The 22415-nt window shown below is 38.4% G+C and overlaps 1 protein-coding gene across 1 annotated transcript in view; it reads right to left on the bottom strand.

Annotated features, from left to right (window-relative positions):
- Positions 1–22415, bottom strand: part of EFCAB5 (EF-hand calcium binding domain 5) — an 89743-nt gene that overhangs the window by 31238 nt on the left and 36090 nt on the right. Inside the window, exons 7-12 of the mRNA XM_007452467.1 lie at positions 8660–8759; positions 4706–5139; positions 4102–4621; positions 2631–2708; positions 2439–2531; positions 356–570 (exon numbers count right to left, since the gene is read on the bottom strand). Of these exons, the coding sequence (XP_007452529.1) occupies positions 356–570; positions 2439–2531; positions 2631–2708; positions 4102–4621; positions 4706–5139; positions 8660–8759 (1440 nt within the window). The remainder of the gene's footprint in view (positions 1–355; positions 571–2438; positions 2532–2630; positions 2709–4101; positions 4622–4705; positions 5140–8659; positions 8760–22415) is intronic.

Raw genomic sequence — 22415 nt, 5'->3', positions numbered from 1 at the left:
CAGTGCACACACACACACACACACACACACACACACACACACACATCTTTGCATATACACATTTCTGTTCCTCGGAATCTGCTCTTCCAGCTTCAGAGGAGCAAAAACACAGCTGTAAAATAAACCATCACCTGCCATCAGAAACCATGTTCTTACTAGGGGAATGAATTCTCTGGAGTGTGATCTTAGAATATTTGACATTAAAATGAAGTATTTAATGGCCATGCTGGTTGAACTAAAGGGACAGGTTTGGTTGTAAGTTATTTAAGAAGAGCTAGACTAGGAGCAACTGAGATTGATAGATTTATTTATAATAGTGACCTCACTTGTTTTATTGATAAATAATATTACTCACCTCTTCTAAGCCACTCATTTTCTCTTCTTTTGTTTCAACAAAGCCCTTCTTAAAAAAGGAGGTGAGGGCTTCGCTGACACTCAAGGGGGCATCTTCACCAATAAATGTCTCCAGGAGTTGCACAAACTGGAGCAGATTGAAGGAAACTCCATTGAAGGCACTCCTACCTTTTATTTCCTTGTAAGACTGAATATTTCTGATCATCGACTGTAGGTCTTATCAAGGAAGAAACATACATCAAACAGTGAAGTGAACAATTTTATCAAAGTTCTGGAAAATATATGAGTACTTATTGTAATGGACATCTGCTCCTTTTTTTCCTGTCAGGAATTCATGCTCCCTTCATGAGTTCAGCACCCTCCTTTTTTGATTTAGGAAAACATCTCTCCCCCATTGTCAGTTTAGATGTATCAGGTAGTTCTGAGCTTCCTCCACCCTTGCTTCAAGGATGGCCATGTGATATAGGTCTGGCCAATGATTCACATAGGACAGCAATGGAATCCACTATAGGCCAATGAGAATTAGCCCCAGAACTCTTGGGGCAGCTACTGGGGGAGAATCACTCTTCTTATACTCTGATTCCTGAACTAGTAGGATGTAGGCTTAGAGATGCTCTCATGGACATCTTTGCCACAATACAGTGAAAACTAAAACTGAAAGTTACACAGAGAACAGGGCTGAGAGGCAAAGAGACACTGTCCTGCTGCTATTATTGAGCTCTTGGATTCAGCTGTGCCTGAAGCCAGCTGCAGTCTGGACTCACTAGTTAAATAAGTCTGTAAATACCACCACTACCACCTCTCTCCCAAAGAGTCTTGACTAATATATTTATCTTGAAGCTCAATGTTATAATATGAAGCATATTTCATGAAAAAGCCCAGTGATTTATGTTTGATTTATTAACTAATTCAATAATTCATGCCCTTATGCTTCCCATATGAGATTTGATGTGACTTAAAAAGGATCACCCATGCAACTGCTAAAATGGTAAAGCAAAACTGAGATAAAGAAGTAAGACCAGGAGAAGAGGAACATGAATTAGCAGGCAACAAGAGCTTAATCAATGCCATGTAATTCCACGAAATATTTGGAGTATAGAAATTTGTTATTTGATCTATGCTTAAATGAGAAACAAATTACAGATAGGTAGAAAATATCTTGATCTTATAAGTTCCACTACTTGTTAATGAAAGGTAAAATGATAAAATAGTACTTGTTGGAATAATTGTTGTTAAAGACATGGTTTACTGAGAGCTAACATCTACTCTTTATTGTCTCTGTTGAGTAGATCTTCCTTTGTAAGTCTTCAAAAACAAGATAGATCCTCACCTGCCTCGCATATTTGGATGTGGAACTACCACGCAGAGGAATAGCTGGAATGATTTCTATTTTTCTAATATCTAACATCTGATTCCCTTTGTATACCTTAATGATAGCTTCAAAGTGGTTTCAGGGCCATTTAACAGTAAAAAGAAAAAGAAAATTGGATACGGCCCTCTGTAGCCGCAGGTTCTGCATCTGTGGATTCAACTGTGGATCAAAAATATTCAGAAAAAAAATTTCCAGAAAGTTCCAAAAAAGCAAAACTTGAATTTGCCACATACTGGCAACCATTTACATAGCATTCACATTGTATTTATAACTATTTACATAGTGTTTACATTGTATTAGGTATTAAACGTAATCTAGAGATGATTTAAGGTATATGGGAAGATGTGCACTGGTTATATGCAAATACTATTCCATTTTACATAAGGGACTTGAGCATCCCTGAATATTGGTATTCATGGGGGGAGCTTTGGGGGGTGGTTTCCATGGAACAAACCCCTGCAGGTACTGAGGGACAACTGTATTAATGCATGTGTGTTAAAGAGCATTCATCAATAGCACTGCATGTACACTACCACCCAAAACAGTCATCTTGAATATGTTTAGATCCATCAGCTCAGGGACACAATAATGCAAGTATCACTCTGCCATTGTGCCTTGGCTAAGTCCAGTCCTTATCATCGTGTACCACAGTAAATTAAGTTCATCAATTAGAGTGCCATCTATTCTTCCTGGTTTTGTTGTTAACATGTACCTGTGAACCTGGAGTTACCATAGATTAAGTTTGCCTGTTCCTCCTCTTCACATTTGGCATACTTCGTGTTCCAGTTACAAGTCAAAAGTTCACCTATAAAATACACGTTCCATAATATAGCCAGCATAACTTCACTTTCATAATGGTTTTGCTCTAGAGTATGAATGAAAGGAGGATTAAATGAGAAGTTACCTGACCATGATTTTCCTTCTATTTTTTGGGACTTGGGTTCACAGGATTTGTCTCTCTGAACTTCCTTTTTTTCAGTTTCTAAAAGGTACAAAATAAAATGCCTATGAGTTGGACATTATATATTCTATTATATATTCTAAAGTTAATAAATGAGAGAAATGCCTTGCATATAGAACACAAAAACTTTCTTTCAGGTCCTTTCCTATATATGCTGTATCATAATGGTATCACTTAATAACTTTAGTTGTTGGGAGCAGCTCTGTGACAAAGGCTACTTGTTGTACCCAAATTTGGCCATGCAAATTAAGGGCTATATTTCCTAGCATCCCTGGCAGCTAGGTGTCACTATATGCCTAAATTCCGACCAATGAACTGTGACGGGAAATGATGTAATACCTATCCTTTCTCCTCACCTGGTGGTCAGAATGTGGACATGGTGGTGAGCTATCTTGGACCATGTGGTTGGAGGAGACACAAGACAGAAGAGCTTGAGCCTCTGCTGACTTCATGGGGCTGAGCTGTCATATAAATTTTGACTTTTACATGAGAAACAAAGAAATTCCTGTCTTGTTTAGACATTGTTATTTTGTTTTGCTTTTGTTTGTTTTTTTAGACACTGTTATTTTAGATCACTGTTACAGATAGTCAAAATTAAGTCCTCACTAATAATACATCCGACTGAATAGAAACTTCACTAACTTTTTAAGCTGTATCCCTACTATGCAGGGAGAGCCAGAAATTAGTAGTCTTATTTCATGGAGAAATAAATATAATGCTGAAAAAAATGAAATATTTAAAATTAGTTAATGTTAGTGTAGAATCTAGAACATAGGTTACCTATCTCTTAGGAGTTTTAAATAAGAATTTTCTTTGGGACTGTAGAACTTTAGAATTAAAAAATTATGCCTAACTGAGGTCTTAAGTGGCATTGAGATTGGTTCTCTAAAAGATTAGAATTCTTCAACAAAAAGGGCGTAAATTGGCATAGGTAATTCAGAGGAAAAGTCTTCTTCAGAATAAATATTTGAAATGCAGGGTGCTTTCAGTCTTAAATATGACCTCCAGAAACTCTTATATACAACTGAAAAAAGTGAGATACTTTTAAAATTTGAAATAAAAGAAATTTATTTCTTTTATTCTGATATCAGACACCACATTTAAAATAAAAGGGCTTCTACTGCCTTTTCAGAGGTCCAATGAAAATTTCTACATGTAACATTACCAGATTTCTTCCTTACAAATGGGCTTCTAGTGTTAAAGCAATTCTAGGTAAACTGATAATAGAGACTTTCTGGTTTGCAGGTAATTGATTACTCAAGGTCTAGACTCATGTTGAGTAGCAAAATATATCTGAAGATTGCATGACCTTATATGTCAGGAAGAGATCCTAACTGAAATGAATATTTCCTGAAAGGACTTTAAAAACCACTCTACAAAGCAAGGAGCTGATGTAGAAGAACTATATTAATACCTGAAAGATGACCTTTTCTGCTTGATACTGAAATTTTCTCTTGCAGTTCAGGACTCACGAATAGTTGCTCTTCATAGATTTGCCCCTGAGTCCTTTCTTCCTGTGGAAGGATTTCAGTGTACTCAAAGGAAATAGCCTCCCTAGATTTTTCACTTTCTCTTAAGATACTACCTTTTCTTGATTGTGAAATTGAGTCTATGTCCTCTTGTTCTTCTGGAATTGTCTCTATGGGTGGCTGTTGTTCTGCAGTTGACCCTCTGAGTGGTCCTTGTTCTACTACTGACTCTCTGCGTGCTCCTTGTTCTGCAACTGACCCTCTGGGTCGTCCTTGATCTAATAGGGATTCTCTGTGTGCTTCCTGTTCTGCAGTTGACCCTCTGGGGTGTCGATCTAAGAGTGACTCTCTGTGTGATCCCTGTTCTGCAATTGACCCTCTGTGTGGTCCCTGTTCTAATACTGACTCTCTATGTGGTCCCTGTTCCTCAGGTGACCCTCTGTGTGATCCTTGTCCTGTTGCTGACTCTTCATGCTGTCCTTGTGCTGTTACTGATTCTCTGTAAAGTCCCTGTTCTACAGCTGGTTCAGTGTGGATTCCTGGTGGTACTCCTTGTTCTGTTATTGACTCAATATGTGGTCTTTGTTCTATTATTAACTCTCTACTTGATCCTTGTTCTGGAGTTGACCCTGTGTAGGTTCCCCGTTTTGCTACTGATTCTTTGTTCAGTTCTTGCTCTCCAGTTGACTCTTTGTCTTGTTCTTGTTCGTTGGTTGAAATTCTGTTTGGCTCTTGGTTTGAAGTTGTCCCTCTCTGCTGTTCTGGTGGGCTTTGTGGTAGTGTTGATTTTCTATGTTTATCATGTTTATGTTGATCTTCTGGATTTGCTAATAATTTACTTTGGCTTTTGCTAGCAAGTTTCTCAGAAAGTAATGTATTCATCTCTAAGAGTACTTTGTCAAAGTCTTCATAAATGTTCTTCTGATTATCCATGTCTCCCCAGAACTCAGGCAAGTCTATCTCTCCAAATTCAACAAACGGCCCTAACACAGAAAACAAAACATTTACCTAAACAATTGATCTTATAGTGTAGAATCAGAGCTAGTAAATTAATGTAAAAAAGCAATGGGCTGTGATGACCTAGATGGGTGAGATGGGAGGGGTGTGAGGGAGGACCAAGAGGGAGGAGATATATGTATACATATAGCTGATTCCCTTCACTGCACAGCAGAAGCTAATACAACATTGTAAAGCAATTATACTCTAATTAAAAAAAAAATCTATATGGGAAAAGAATCTGAAAAAGAATGTATGTATGTACATGTATAACTGAATCACTTTGCTGTACACCTGAAACTAACACAACATTGTAAATCAACTATACTCTATTATAAAATAAAAATTTTAAAAAAGCAATCAGCACAGTTACTGTAATATAGACCTATTGCTTTAAATAAATATCAATTACCTTTCCCACCAACCCAATAAAAAACAAGAAGGTATCTAAAGGAACATAAAAGATGCTCACTACTGTAAATTAGAAATAATTCCTTCCTAAAAGGTATGGTTTTGGAAATGAACATGATTCTTCTTTTACTACTAGGAGAGTTGCTTCGACTTCCAAGGCAAATAGAATTTATCCTCTACTCTTGGTCCTTCCACAATAAGCATAGCATAGGGCTGAGGAAAGCGACAAATGTCTTTCACCTCATATACCTTTTCAGTATCTACAATACCAAAATAAAAGCAAAGTTCTATAATAATCTTTCACTGAGCTATATTTTTCCAATATTCATTTTCTCTCCCCTCTTCCCTCTCTTTCTTCTTCATTCCTCAATTCTTTTTCTCCACAACTTATGTGGACACCTGGTTCAGAATTCTAGGGAAACATTGGATAGCACTCATGAGAATCCCACTGTTAAACAACAACAACAAAACAACCCTGATATCCAGGACTACAGAAAATGGGACTCATGCCACAAGACTGTACCCCTTCCTCCCAAAACAGTTAGTATTTAAGTTCTAAAACTGCGATTCCCACAATTTTCAGGATACTCTATGTATATTATCCATAGATTTTTAAGTATCCAAATAATAAATTTTCACACAAGTAAAATATTCACTTTCTTTGGAAAACTCATCCATTCAAAGACCTTCTCTTTAAAAAATAAAAATATAAATCACAATCCTTTTGTTTGGGGAGTAATATAAAAAAGATATTTTACTGTATAAGTACAGTAGAGGTGTACAAGTAAAAGTGCTTGAGAGAGAGAGGTGTGGCCAAGAGGCCAGATTAGGAAGACCACGAGGTCACCTCCTTCCTTGGGCACACCAAAATTACAACTATTTACAGAGCGACTATCCACGAAAGCAGAAAAGATTTTCTGCAACTAAAGACATAAAGAAGGAACCACTATGAGACAGGCAGGAGGGGCAGAGATGTGGTATAATCAAGACCCACACCCTTGGGTAGGTGACCCACAAACAAGAGGATAATTACAATTACAAAGGTTCTCTGCAAGGAGCAAGGGGTCTAACTCCCATGTCAGGATCCTAGACTGGAGGTCCAGCCCCAGAACATCTGGCTTTGAAGGGCAGCAGGGCCCTTAAAGACTGGTACCTGGAAACTATAAGACATTGATGAAAGAAATTGAAGATGACACAAATGGAAAGATACACTGTGCTTATGGACTGAAAGAATCAATATTGTTAAAATGACTATATTACCCAAGGCAATCTACAGATTCAGTGCAATCTCTATCAAAACAACAACGGCATTTTTCACAGAACTAGGACAAATAATTCTGAAATTTTTATAGAAACACAAAAGACCCTGAATAGCCAAAACAATCTTGAGAAAGAAGAAGGTGGAGCTATCGCACACCCTGATTTCAAAATTACAGGGAATTCCCTGAGGTTTGGTGGTTAGAACTTTGCACTTTTACTGTCAAGGGCATGGGTTCAATCCCTGGGCAGGGAACTAAGATCCCACAAGTCATGCAGTGTGGTCAAAAAAAAACCCCAAAACCCAAACAAACAAACAAACAAACAAAAGCTATGGTAATCAAAACAGTATGGTACTGGCACAAAACTGGCATGTAGATCAATGGAACAGAATAGAGAAACCAGAAATGAACCCACACTTATATCATCAATTAATCTACAACAAAGAAGGCAAGAGTATACAATGGGGAAAGACAGTCTCTTCAATAAATGGTGTTGGGAAAACTAGACAGCTACATGCAAAAGAATCAAGCTGAATTACTTTCTCACACCATGTACAAAAATAAAATTAAAATGGATTAAAGACTTAAATTTAAGACCTGAATCCATTAAACTCCTAGAAGAAAACATTGGCAGTAGGCTCTTTGACATCTGCCTTAGTGATGTATTTTTGGATATGTCTCCTTAGGCAAGGGAAACAAAAGCAAAACTAAACAAATGGAACAGCATCAAACTAAAAAGCTTTGGCACAGCAAAGGAAACTATCAACAAAACAAAAAGACAGCCTAATGAATGGGGAAAGATATTTATAAATGATATATCTGCTAAAGGGTTAATATCCAAGACGAAGAAGACATACAAGCCAACGTCAAAAAAACAACCTGATTAAAAAATGGACAGAGGACCCAAATAGACTTTTTTCCCGGAGAAGATGTACAGATGGCCTACAGTTACATGAAAGATGCTCAACATCACACTAATCATCAGGGATATGCAAATCAAAACCACAATGAGATATCACCTCATACCTGTCAGAATGGCTACCATCAAAAAGACAACAAATAATAAGTGCTGGCAAAGATATGGAGAAAAGGGAACCCTTGTGCACTGTTGGTGATATTGTAAATTGACGCAGCCACCATGGAAAACAGTATGGAGATTCCTCAAAAAATTAAAAGTAGAACTGCCATATGATCCAGAGAATAAATGGGTGGTTGCCAGAAGGGTTTGAGGTGTGGATGAAACAGGTGAAGTGAATTAAAAGGCACAAACCTCCAGTTATATAATAAATAAGTCACAGGGATGTAATATACAGCATAAAGAATATGGTCAATCATATTGTGATAAGTTTGTAGGGGGATAGATTGTTACTAGACTCATCACAGTGATTATTTCCTAATACATGATAATGTTAAATCATTATGTAGTACATTTGAAACTAACATAATATTGTACATCAACTATATTTCAATTAAAAATGCTTGGGAGAAGGAAACATTTTTCTTAGAAACCTTAGAATTCTAAGTTGGACATTAAAACTGGAATTACCACTACCAACTTAATTTCCAAAACATTCAGATTGTCACTAGAGCACCCCTTCATTTGAATGAATTTAAAATTGAATTCTAGCTGAGCTCTGACTTAACAACTTTTAGTATTACACCATAGTGAAAAATACATCTAGTTGTGATGAAGACTGAATTTTGTGTGGAATGAACAACTAGATAGAGCTATCATGATCTAAGGGAGATGTTATATGGGGATAGAATGACCTTGTATTATCATTTCGGTGTACTGCATCACTCCAGCTTGAGCATGCTCCCTCTGGGTGGCACTTACATTGTCTTGGGTTTCGGAGTAAACCTCTGAGCACTTTTGAACTTTGGTCATAAAATGTTTCCAGCAAAGCCAATGTCCTCTGCCGATCCAAAAACCCCACCTAAGCAGAAAGTTGGCAATTAGTTGTTACAGGAGATTTGAAATTTTTACGTAGATGGAATATTGAAGATTTTATCATTACCACCAGCACCGTAATAATGTAAGTAAAAGCTGCAGAGTCAAAATCAGGAAATTTGGGCTTCCCTGGTGGCGCACTGGTTGAGAGTCCGCCTACCGATGCAGGGGACACGGTTTCGTGCCCCGGTCTGGGAAGATCCCACATGCCGCGGAGTGGCTGGGCCCGTGAGCCACGGCCGCTGGGCCTGCGCGTCCGGAGGCTGTGCTCCGCAACAGGAGAGGCCACAACAGTGAGAGGCCCGTGTACCGCGAAAAAAAAAAAAAAATCAGGAAAGTTATTTCTTGCCTTTAAGCTTATACTCTACTTCCCCTTTCTGTAACACTTAGTAGCTGCATAAATATTTGTTGTTACTTACTTAATTGCTAAAACCAATATATGATGTTCAGTTCTTATCTAATCTGACCTGAGTATGACATTCGGAACAATTAACTGCTCCGTACTTGTTCTTTTTTTGCATTGTTTTTATTTCAAGAAAAATTTCAATGAGAGAAAAATATAGAAAATGATAAAACTAACACTTGGGTTCCCAACACCCAGAAATTGTTTGTTAACATTTTATGTATGTACTTTAAATACTGATATAATACACGTTCCCTTGCTTTTATTTACTCAACATTGAGATCTGATTCATGTATTTAAGGAAATATATTTTATTTCTTTAACTGATGCATGGTATTCTATAATATGAAAACATCCTAATTTTTAAAAACACCCCTCTATAGATCAGCATTTAGATTATTTCCAGTACTTTGATACCAAAATAATGTTGCAGTGGATATCCTTATATACATCTCTTTGTATACATATGTAAACATTTCCTTAGGATAAATAAACAGAAGTGTAATTAACGGATTGTGTATAATGTGCATTTTCAACTTTAGTAGTTATTGCCAAATAGCTCTACAAAACACCTATACCAATTTACATTCTCACCAGCACTGAATGAGGATATAATTTCTCCATATCCATGCCAATATTTGATACTGTTAGAGTTTATAATCTGATGGATAAAAAATGGTATCTAATTATTTTAATTTGCATTTCCCTGATTATTAGTGAGGTTAAATATATTACATTTTCATATGTTTATTATGTACTTGGGTTTCCTGATCAATTAATGGCTTTTTTTTTTAAGATTTTTTTTGAAGTGGACCATTTTTAAAGTCTTTATTGATTTTGTTACAATCTTGCTTGTTTTATGTTTTGTTTTTATGGCCACGAGGCATGTGGGATCTTAGCTCCCTGACCAGTGATTGAACCCGTACCTCCTGCATTGGAAGGGGAAGTCTTAACCACTGGACAGCCAGGGAAGTCCCCCAGTGAATGGCTTTTTCTTGTCCTTTCCCATTTTTTCAGTTGGCATGAGTAGTCTGTTTCTTATTAACTTATAAATTTTTGATAATGATCATTCTGTTATCTATACTGCAAACAGTCTTTCTCAGTTTATCTTTATCAGTGTCAGTTAATCTCTTATTTACTTAACTTTTGGTGAGTTTAGCCATATCAATGTTCTAAATTTTGAAGTAGTCAAATGCATCAGTCATTTCCTCTATGGTTTGTGCTTACTTGCTGTATTCTTTAGGAAGTATTACCTATACTGAGGTCAAAAGGCACACTCTATATCTGCTTCTAAAACTTTAAAAATTTTGTTTTCCACATCTAGGTCTCTGATCAGATGGAACTTATTCTTCCTCATTAAGGAGACTGAAATCTAATTTTATTTTTTTCCAATATGGAAGCCAATCATCCCAATATCATTTTTTTTTTTTGCGGTACACGGGCCTCTCACTGTTGTGGCCCCTCCCGTTGCGGAGCACAGGCTCCGGACACGCAGGCTCAGCGGCCATGGCTCACGGGACCAACCGCTCCACGGCATGTGGGATCTTCCCGGACCGGGGCACGAACCTGTGTCCCCTGCATCGGCAGGTGGACTCTCAACCACTGCGCCACCAGGGAAGCCCCCCCAATATCATTTATTGATTAGTCCCTTCCCACTAGTTTACATCCATGTTATACACTAAATTCCCACATTCTCATGGGTCTGATGCCAGGTTCAATATTCTGTTAATATAACTTTATTTTTATAAATCAGGAAAATTCTCCCCAACTTGTTCTTCTTTTTAGAATTGTTTTTGCTATATTTGGACCTTCATTTTTCCATACAAGTTTTAAAAACTAAAGCTTTTAAAAATAACATAAAGAAAAGTACACAAAAAATAAGCGTACGGTTTTATGAATTATCACAGTATAAACATACACATGAGCTGTTTCTCAAAGGAGAATAGTTAACTTAAGTAGAAGGTATGGTTTTGCTCCAATACTTGAGGGATCTACATTGTGATTCTACTATTGCAACTTGCGATAGCTTTCTAATTTGCTCTGTTCATTTCAAATACTGTAGGATCTTCAAGGTGATAAGGCACAAGATAAAGAAGAGGCTTTGTAATGCAGCTTAGAAAGCCTACAAGACCTTTTCTTGCTCTGGGACCCCCTTTGCCAGCTGATGGCTCAGTTAACACAAAAGAGCAGCACAGATTGATACAAATGTGGTAAAGGCTGTTCCTAAAATGTAAAAAGGTCCAATAAGCATTATGCTTCTTTCTTAGTGGTAGGTGGCACAGGATATGGCAATCTGCCTCGTATTTGAAACAGATATCCTGTCATGCTTCCAACTACTGGAAGCTAAAAATTTTACCAACGTAGAAAACACTGAATTTTTATGGTTTTTATCTTCCACCCTCTGACACACATGGAGCTTACCAAGGCATCTAATGCTTCTTCCAGCTCATCCAGTCCAATCACCACAATGGAAACCATCAAGGTGGTGAACCTGTATGATGTTCTATGATATGTCAACACAATCAATGTCTCTGCATACTAAATTATGATAGAAAGAAAAAGAGCTGCCTTAGCCCTATGCCAAGGCAGTGAAAGGATACTGCTGTTCCTAATAGGTGAAATCAAGCTTCTTTTGTTGGTCCTTGCAAACTGCTCTAGAGAAAATAGTAGTTGCCAGATCAGTTGTTGTGAATGATGGATCTGTATCAATTTGGTCCAATAAAGGTTCCACATCTTGAATAGCAGCTGCAAATGGTGTTAGTGTAATCTACAAATATTCTTCAAGATCTACCTACCTTCTGCATAGGCAAAACAGAAGTAGATAAGAATGTAATAAGAATGTTATTTTCTGAATCCTTCATATCACTAATATATTTTCATATCTAATCTTTGTGGAATTGTGTTTTTTTTAATTTGTTTTTGTTATCCGTTTATTTTTTACCATTTTGGCAGGCAGAGAAAGTTCACCATGATAGCCTTCAGCCCCTAATTTGTGAGAACTCTGCTAGTTGCTGTACATGTCTATTCCAGTTGTACATTCAAGAGCCAGAAATAAATATAGCTAGGTCCTGCAGATTAACTGGGTCTATGATATAACCTTGGACCAAAACAGCATTTATCACCTGACATGCATAAGCCCTAACTTTAACCAATGGTCCACTGGGGCACTTTGGGATACCAGGGATTAGTGTTAACTTGGAGTCTGGTAATCTCTGAAAGTCTGGTGGGATATTTCCTTTTTTTCCAATGCATATTCACCCTAGTAAAGGGCTACATGCCCTTTGAGGAAGGCTTGAAGTAAGATCTAGAGTATATGCTCATAGCAGAATTCTTCCTCAAGAAGGCCAGCCTCTACTTCAACCAAAGCCTTCTGGGTATATCAACTGCTTGTCTGGGAACTGGATAAGAAGCCAAAACTCTCCATTGTGGTGTCTCATCTCATGTTTCTGGCCCCATAGTTAGAGCTTTTCTGTAAATAGTTCTAGTAATAATTTAGTAGATATCCTACCTATTTAATTCCTAAGAAAATCATGATCACTACAGAAAATCTATGAGTCAAAATATTCATATGGCCACTTTAACTTCTGCTGTTCACTGTGGTAATTCCAATCATACGTTCAGGAACTAGATAAAAAACCACAGTATGAGTCCTAGACAAATAAGGCCTATTATAATATGGCCTTTAACCTTGGGCATTAAGTCAAAATACCATTTATCTATGATATTAACTTTGACCAGTAGACTCTATCTCTGGCAGTTAAATGCCACTTGTCTTCTAGGAATCCCATCAGTTCCTTGAAACCAGAAAGCCCACTTCAATGCCACTATCTCCTACCATCATTCCCAACCTACAGAGGACAGCTACCTCTGTAGGGATGTTAGTGCTCCTGTCATTAATGGATTTCTCAGGGATTGTCACCTGGGTGGGCACTCTTGGGGAATAGGATGAAGGTGAATATGGGTAGGCTACCTAGGAGAAATCAATTTTGTCAATTTTACAAGCCTTTGGATTTATTCCTTTACAGCATGCCTTTATAGCATGAAGGCTCTAGCATCTCAATCTCATTGAATGCAGGCTGTATTTGAGTCAAAGTTATAGTTAATCTACCAAGAAAACTTTTAAAACAATTTCCAAGATACTAAAAATATTACTTGCTTAGCAAATCTTCTAAGTATTATGATATTGATAAATCTGGGCTAATCCAAAGTTATATCCATGCTCCTAAGTCTAAAAGTTTTATAATCAGGAATTCCCTGTCAGTCCAGTGGTTAGGACTTTACCTTCCACTGCAGAGGGCATGGGACCTTCCACTGCAGGGGGATGGGTTTGATCCCTGGTTGGGAACTAAGATCCCACATGCCACGTGACGTGGCCAAAAAAAATTTTTGTTCCCCAAAGTTTCTGCTGCTATGAATTAGCAAAAACTTGCTATTCTCCTGGAATACTAACAATCACCTTTCTCTACAGATTTGACTACTCCTCTTGGGGCATGCTGAGATCTGACTTTTGGGTCTAAAGGCAATGGATGATACACAGGTGGGCCTTAAGGAAAATAGCTAATTGCCCCCAAGTGATGTTATAGGTTCTGTAAGGAAAGAAAAGCTTATATCCTCAAAAAAAGGAGAGAAGGGATTGCTTTTGCTGCCAAGGGAGTCTTTAGGGAGGTTTGTGGCACAAGTCTCAGCTTCCATCCAAATGTAACCATTCCAAGTCTCAGGATCCCTCTATTTTCCAAGCAATGTGCTGACTTTCACACGAGAGACTTATGAATTTGGCTTATGTTTTCATTCTGTCCCATTAAACTTGGGGGCTGATTTTTTTTAATCTATATCTGCTCTGAAGCTACAAGAAATAGAGATTCCTTTAGAGTCATCACGGACATTTTCTGGTTTTGTGACTGCAACTTGAGCTGAGCATTTAAAGCCCTGAGCTTGTCTTTTACTTTCTATAATCTCTCCAATGCAGTGAGATGAAGCTCAACCACCGACAGCCCTTGTAGTCAGCACTATTACAATTATGATAAAATGCAGCAGCCACTTGGTCTCTTAAAGCCCAAGGCACTTCATCCCAAGCAACCATAAGTGGTCATTTAATTTTTTTTTCATTGAGGAATAATAAATATGCAATAAAGGGTATACATCTTAAATGTTTAGCACAATAAATGTTTACCTATCTATATACTGTGTAAACATTACTCAGATAAAGATATAGAACATTTTTATCATCGCTAGAAGGCTCCTTCATGGTTTCTGCTAGTCAATAATTCCCCCACAGGTAGTTATTATTCTGATATTTATCACTATAGATTAGTTTATCTGTTATTGAATTTCATATAATTGGAGTTATATATGACATTTTGTGTCTTTTTTTGTTCAACATTTTATCTGTGAATGTTATTCATGTTTCATTTGACTGTAATTCTTTTTTCATTGCTACACAATATTCTACTGTATGAATACATATATGCAAATTTATTTAATCATTTTATTGTTTGTGTACATTTGTATTGTTTTTAGTTTTTGACTATTATGAACACTTTTTGGATTTTTTGGTCAATTTCAATGAAACATAATTTACATCCAGTAAAATGCATCAATTTAAAGTGTACAGGGCTTCCCTGGTGGCGCAGTGGTTGAGAGTCTGCCTGCCAATGCAGGGGACACGGGTTCGTGCCCCGGTCTGGGAAGATCCCACATACCGTGGAGCGGCTGGGCCCATGAGCCATGGCCGCTGAGCCTGCACGTCCAGAGCCTGTGCTCCGCAACGGGAGAGGCCACAACAGTGAGAGGCCCGTGTATCGCAAAAATAAAATAAAATAAAATAAAAATAAAGTGTACAGTTCAGGGACTTCCCTGGCAGTCCAGTGGTTAAGACTTCGCCTTCCAATGCAGGGGATGCAGGTTGGATCCCTGGTCGGGGAGCAAGGTCTCACATGCCTCGCGGTCAAAAAACCAAAATATAGACCAGAAGCAATAACGTAACAAATTCAATAAAGACTTTTAAAACGGTCCACATCAAAAAAAATCTTTAAAAACAGTGTACAGTTTAATGAGTTTTGATAGTGTATACACCCAAGTAACTACCACCACAATGAAGAGAAAGAACATTTTCATGAAACCAAAAGTTCTCTTGTGCCACTGTGCAATCAGTCCCCTCTACTCATGGCCCCAGAAAACTACCAATATGCTTTCTACTGTTGTAGATTAGTTTTCTGTGTTTTAGATTTTCATATAATGAAATCATGTAGTGTGTTCTCTTCTGTGACTGCCTTCTTTCACTTAGCATAATTTTTTTTTTTTTTTTTTTTTTTTTTTGTGGTACGCGGGCCTCTCACTGTTGTGGCCTCTCCCGTTGCGGAGCACAGGCTCTGGACGCGCAGGCTCAGCGGCCATGGCTCACGGGCCCAGCCGCTCCGTGGCATGTGGGATCTTCCCGGACCGGGGCACGAACCCGCGTACCCTGCATCGGCAGGCGGACTCTCAACCACTGCGTCACCAGGGAAGCCCCATAATATTTTTAAAATTCCTCAACGTTATAGTATATATCAGTAGTTCATTCTCTTTCATTGATGAGTAGTAATTCCACTGTGTGCCTATACTACCGTGTGTTTATCCACAAGTTACGGACATCTGGGTTGTTTCCACTTTTGAGCTGTTACGAATGAGGCTGTTAAGAACATTAAATATGTCTTTGGGTATACATATGTTCAGATTTCTCTCATTCCATTTTATTTCTCCTAGGTAAATATCTCGGAGTGGAATTGCTGGTTGATGGGTCATACGGTAAGTATATGTTTAACTTTTTAAGAAACCACCAAACCGGGAATTCCCTGGAGGTCCAATGGTTAGGACTCCCAGTGCTTTCACTGCCCAGGGCATGGGTTCAATCCCTCATCGGGGAACTAAAATCCTGCAAACTGTGCGGTGTGGCAAAAAAAAAAAAAAAAAAAAGAAAGAAAGAAAGAAACCACCAAACTGTTTTCCAAAGTGGTTGTTCCATTTCTATCAGCAATGTATGAGAATGCTGGTTGCTCTACATCTTTACCAACACTTGGTATTGTCAGGCTTTTTAATTTTAGCTACTCTAGTGGGTGTAATTTTTATCTCATAGTGGTTTTAATTTGCATTTCTCTATGACTATTGACATTGAACATATCTGCATGTGCATACTGGACATACATATATCTTCTTTCCTGAAAGTTAAAAAAAAAAGTCCATGGCATTTTGATTAGATTGTTTCATTAAGTTGTAGGAGTCCTCTATGCACTCTGGACACACAACTTTTGTCATTAAATCTATTGTAAATATTTTATCCCAGTCTATAGCTGTCTTTTCATTTCCTCAATAGTGTCTTTCAGAGAACAGAATTTTAAATTTGGTGAAGTCCATTTTATCAAATATTCCTTTAAGGTTCATGTTTTCTTCTGGAAGTTTGTGATTTTAAACATTTAGGTCTAAAGGCAATTTCAAGCTTATTTTTATGTTTGGTGTGAGGCAAAGCTTGGAGTACAACTCGCTCCCCCCACCCCAAAGTCAGTAGCCAGTTTTTCCAGCACCATGTGTTGAAAAGATTATCCTAGGAACCTCTGTTGAAAATCAACTGACCACGTACATGTGGTTACATTTCTCGCTATTTGGTTCCACTGATCTATTTGTCTGTTCTCACGCCAATACCATGCTGTTTTGATTTCTGTAGATATATATTAAATCCTTAAATCAGCTAGTGTAAATTTTCCAACTTTGTTCTTTTTCAAAATTATTTTGGCTACTCTGCATCCTTTGAAATTCATGAACATTTTAAAATTAGCCTTGTCAATTTCTATAAATAAGCTTACTAGGATTTGGATTGGAATTGTGCTGAATTTATAGATCAATTTGGGAACTAACTAAACACAGTGAGTCTTTTGATTCATGAGTATGGTCTCTGAGAGAAATGAGGACTGGTCTCTTCAATGAATTAGGTTTTTTATTTCTCTCAGTAGTGTTTGGTAGTTTTCAGTCTATGGGTACTGTGTATACTTTGTTCAATTTATCTGTATTTCATGTGTGTGATTTAGGCATTTAAAATTTTCATTTTCCAATTGCTCATTGCTAGTATATACACATACAATTGATCTGTATGTATTGACCTTACGTCCTGAAGCCTTACTAAACTCATGTACATGTTCTAGTGAATTCAATTCAATTCTTAGGAATTCCTAAGAAATTCCTTAGGATTTTCTATATAGAAGATCATGTAATCTTGAATAAAGAGGGTTTCTTTTTCTTTTCATGCCTATTTCACTGCCTAGTACCTCCACTACAATGTTAAATAAAAGGGGTGAGGGTGGACATCCTTGCCTTGTCCCTGATATAAGGAAGAAATCATTAATTTTTTTACCATTAAGTATAACTGTAGGCTTTCCATAGATGCTCCTTATCATTTTGAAAAAAATTCTATTTCTAGTTTGCTGAGCGGTTTTTAAAAATAATCATGAATGTGTGTTGAATTTGGTCAGATGGCCATATAGTTTTTCTTTTTTTAGTTTCTTAATATGGTTAATTGCCTTGATTGAATTTTGAATATTAAACCAATCTTACATCCCTGGATTACATTCCACTTGATCTTAATATATTACCTTTTTAATATATTGCTGAACTAATTTGCTAAAATTAACTTAAAGATTTTTGTATCTTGCTTATGGAAGATATTAGCCTACAGGTTTTTTTTTTTTTCCTTGAGATAGTTTTGTCTGGCTTTTATATCAGGATAATCATGGTCACATAAAATGAGTTGGAAAATGTTCTTGCCTCTATTTTCTGGAAGACTTTGTGTGGGTCTGGAATTATTTCTTCCTTAAATGTTTGCTAGGACTCAGCAGTAAAGCCTCTTGGCCTGGAGTTTTGTTTGTGGAAAGGTTTTTAATGACATTAATTTCTTTATACATATGAGAGTATCTAGGTTTTCTATTTCTTTTCAAGTCAGACTTGGCAATTTGTGTCTGTCAGAGAATTTGTCCACTCAATCTAAGTGGCAAATTTATTGGCATAAAGTTGTTCATAATGTTCCCTCATTGCCTTTTTATTTTTTATTTTATTAAAAAAAAATTTTTCTTTTAATATTTTTGGGCCATGCCACACGGCATGAGGGGGTCTTAGTTTTCCAACCAGGGATTGAATCCATACCTCCTGCAGTGGAAGGGCGGAGTCTTCTTATTTATTTTCTTCCTTCCTTCCTTCCTTCCTTCCTTCCTTCCTTCCTCCCTCCCTCCCTTCCTTCCTTTTTGTGTTGGCTGCGTCTGGTCTTAGTTGAGGCACGCGGGATCTTTCTTTGCCGCGCGCGGGCTTCTCTCTAGTTGTGGCGCAGGCTCTTCTAATTGTGGCGTGCAGGTTTTCTCTCCCTAGTTGTGGTGCACGGACTCCACAGCGCGTGGGATCTGTAGTTTGCAGCACGTGGGCTCTTTAGTTGAGGCATGCAGGCTCAGTAGTTGTGGTGCAGGCTTAGTTGCCCCGTGGCATGTGGGACCCCAGTTCCCTGAATACCAGGGATTGAACCCGCATCCCCTGCATTGGAAGGCGGATTCTTTACCACTGGACCACCAGGGAAGTCCTGGAAGGGTGGAGTCTTAAACACTGGACTGCCAGGAAAGTCCCCCCCCGCCCCACTGTCTTTCCGTTGCGGAGCACAGGCTCCAGACATGCAGGCTCAGCGGCCATGGCTCACGGGCCCAGCCGCTCTGCGGCACGTGGGATCTTCCCGGACTGGGGCACGAACCCGTGTCCCCTGCATCGGCAGGTGGACTCTCAACCACTGCGCCACCAGGGAAGCTCCCGCCCACTTTTTGACTGGGTTGTTGTTTTTTTGATATTGAGCTGCATAAACTGTTTGGAGATTAATTCTTTGTCCGTTGCTTCGTTTGCAAATATTTTCCCACATTCTGAAGGTTATCTTTTTGTCTTGTTTATGGTTTCCTTTTTTGTGCAAAAGCTTTAAGTTTAACTAGGCCCCATTTGTTTATTTTAGACTGATCTTATTTTCTTATATAAGCACTCAAAGCTATAAATTTCTAAGCACTTCTTTAGTGGCATTTCTCTAATTTTATTACATTGTGTTTTACTTATCACTCAGTTTCAAATATTTCCTAATTTCTCCTGTGATTTTTGTTTTCCTCATGGGTTATTTAGAAGTGTTTCTAAATATTTGGGGATTTTCCAACTATCTTTCTCTTATTGATTTCTAACTTAATTCGGCTGTAGTCAAAGAGCGTACACAGTGTGATTTTTTTTTTTTGCGGTACGCGGGCCTCTCACTGTTGTGGCCTCTCCCATTGCGGAGCACAGGCTCGGATGCGCAGGCTCAGAGGCCATGGCTCACGGGCCCAGCCGCTCCACGGCACGTGGGATCTTCCCAGACCAGGGCACGAACCGGCGTCCCCTGCATCGGCAGGCAGACTCTCAACCACTGCGCCACCAGGGAAGCCCTACAGTGTGATTTTAATTCTTCTAAATTTATCGAGATCTGTTTCATGGTATAGCATGTGATCACCTTTGTGAATGTTTCAAGTGCAACTGAAAAGTACGTTTTCCTGCAGTTGTTGAGTTGAATGTTCTATAACACTCAAAGTCAAGTTGGTTGACAGCATTTTTGAAGTATTTTATACTCTCGCTGATTTTCTGTCTACTTGTTCTATCAACTGCTAAGAAAGTAGTGTTTAATTCTCCAATTGTAATTGCAGTTCTGTCATTTTTTGCTTCATGTACTTTGAAACTCTATTAGGTGTACAGACAATTAGAATTATTATGTCTTCTTACCAAATTGACCCCTTTATCATTATACTGTAGCCCTCTTAATCCTTGGTAATACTCCTGTTCTGAAGGCTCCTTTGTCTTATACTAATGTAGCCAAAAGATATATCTTTTTCCATACCTTTACTTTTAAACTATTTGTATCTTTATATTGGTTTTATCCAGCCTGACAATCTCTGTCTTTAAACTGCAGTGTTTAGCCCATATTCATTTAAGTAATTATCACTATGGTTAGCTTTAAATAGACCATCTTGCTACTTGGGTTTTTTGTTTGTTTTTGTCCCATTTCTTCTTTTCTTCTCCTTCTCCTTCTTCTTCCTCTTTCTCTCCTTCTCCTTGTTTTTTTTGTTTCTTTTCCTGCCTTTTTAAAAAATAAATTTATTTATTTATTTTTGGTTGTGTTGGGTCTTCATTGCTGCGCATGGGCTTTCTCTAGTTGAGGAGAGCGGGGGCTACTCTTTGTTGCGGTGTGCGGGCTTCTTGTTGCAGTGGCAGTGCAGGGGCTCTAGGCTTGCAGGCTTTAGTAGTTGTGGCACGCAGCCTCAGTAATTTTGGCTTTCAGGCTCAATAGTTGTGGCACACGGGCTTAGTTGCTCCATGGCATGTGGGATCTTCCTGGACCAGGGCTCGAACCCGTGTCCCCTGCATTGGCAGGCAAATTCTTAACCACTGCACCACCAGGGAAGTCCCGTTCCTGCCTTCTTTTGACTATATTTTAATATTCCACGTTATTGCCACAATTGGTTTAATAGCTATATCTCTCTTTTTTCTAGTAATTGCTCTAAAACTTAACATTATGCATCTTTATCTTATCACAGTCTACTTTCAAATAATATTATATACTTTATGCCTAATGTAAGAAACTTATTTCTATTTTCTCCCATCCATTATTTTTGCTATTGTTGTCATACATTTCACTTCTACATGTATTGTAAACTTCACAATACATTATTAGCTTTGCTTCAAAGAGTAAATGATCATTTAAATAACCTTTTTTTTTTTTTTTTTTTGCGGTATGCGGGCCTCTCACTGTTGTGGCCTCTCCCGTTGCGGAGCACAGGCTCCGGACGCGCAGGCTCAGCGGCCATGGCTCATGGGCCCAGCCGCTCCACAGCATGTGGGATCTTCCCGGACCGGGACACGAACCCGCGTCCCCTGCATCGGCAGGCGGACTCTCAACCACTGCGCCACCAGGGAAGCCCTTAAATAACATTTTAAATGAGGAGAAAAGTCTTTTATAACCACTCAGGCATTTTCTTTTTCTCTCTCACTGCTTCAGTTTGGATAGTTTCTATTGCTATGTCCTTATGTTTACTAATATTTTCTTCTTCAGTGTCTGATTTCATGCTAATCTTATGTAGCAAAGTTTTAATTTCACATATATATATATTTTATCTCTAGGGGTTTAATTTGGAACATAGCTGGTTGAAACAAGAAGCTAGTGGATGGCACTGTGGATTCAAGATCCTGGTTAACACTTAAAAGATCATTGCTCCTCACTCAACAAAGCATGGCTCCATATACATATATATATATGTATGTATTTTTTAATTAATCTATTTTTGGCTGCATTGGGTCCTAATTGCTGCGTGTGGGCTTCTCATTGCGGTGGCTTCTCTTGTTGTGGAGCACGGTCTCTAGGTGCGTGGACTTCAGTAGTTGTGGCTCACTGGTTTCAGTAGTTGTGGCTCACGGGCTCTGGAGCACAGGCTCAGTAGTTGTGGCACATGGGCTTAGTTGGTCTGCAGCATGTGGGATCTTCCCAGACCAGGGCTCAAACCCGTGTCCCCCTGCATTGGCAGGAGGATTCTTAACCACTGTGCTACCAGGGAAGCCCCAATATATATTTTTAATAGCATCCTCTGACTAAGAAGTAGTATTGCTTTTTCTTTTTTTAATGCTGTACCTAATTCTGAAAACTTCAACTGAATAAATATCTCAGAGGAGACTTTCTGCCTTTAAGGACCACTCTGAATGGTGGATTCTGAGCCTCATTCCAGTTAACTACATGTCTTGTTATAAACATTTCTCTAGGCTCATGTAGCTATAGATATACAAACATGTGTACCTATGTATATGTACATTTTTGTTTGCTTTACAAAAATGGGATTTTATTACATACATTTCTCCATCTTTTACTTTTTTGTTACTTATTAATAATATATAAAAATCCTCCAACTCAGCTGGTGTAGATCTATTCAATTTGTATAAAGGCTGCATGATATTCCAAGATGTAGATGTACCCTCATTTAAAAAACATTTCCCGGGCTTCCCTGGTGGTGCAGTGGTTGAGAGTCCGCCTGCTGATGCAGGGGACATGGGTTCGTGCCCAGGTCCGGGAGGATCCCACATGCCGCGGAGTGGCTGGGCCCGTGAGCCATGGCCGCGGAGCCTGCACGTCCGGAGCCTGTGCTCTGCAACGGAAGAGGCCACAACAGTGAGAGGCCCGCGTAC

The sequence above is a fragment of the Lipotes vexillifer genome, unplaced genomic scaffold (genome assembly GCF_000442215.2).
Source record: "Lipotes vexillifer unplaced genomic scaffold, Lipotes_vexillifer_v1.1 scaffold216, whole genome shotgun sequence".
NCBI lineage: Eukaryota > Metazoa > Chordata > Mammalia > Artiodactyla > Lipotidae > Lipotes > Lipotes vexillifer.
The sequence above is the reverse complement of the archived record's forward strand: the minus strand, read 5'-3'. Positions and strand labels throughout refer to the sequence as shown.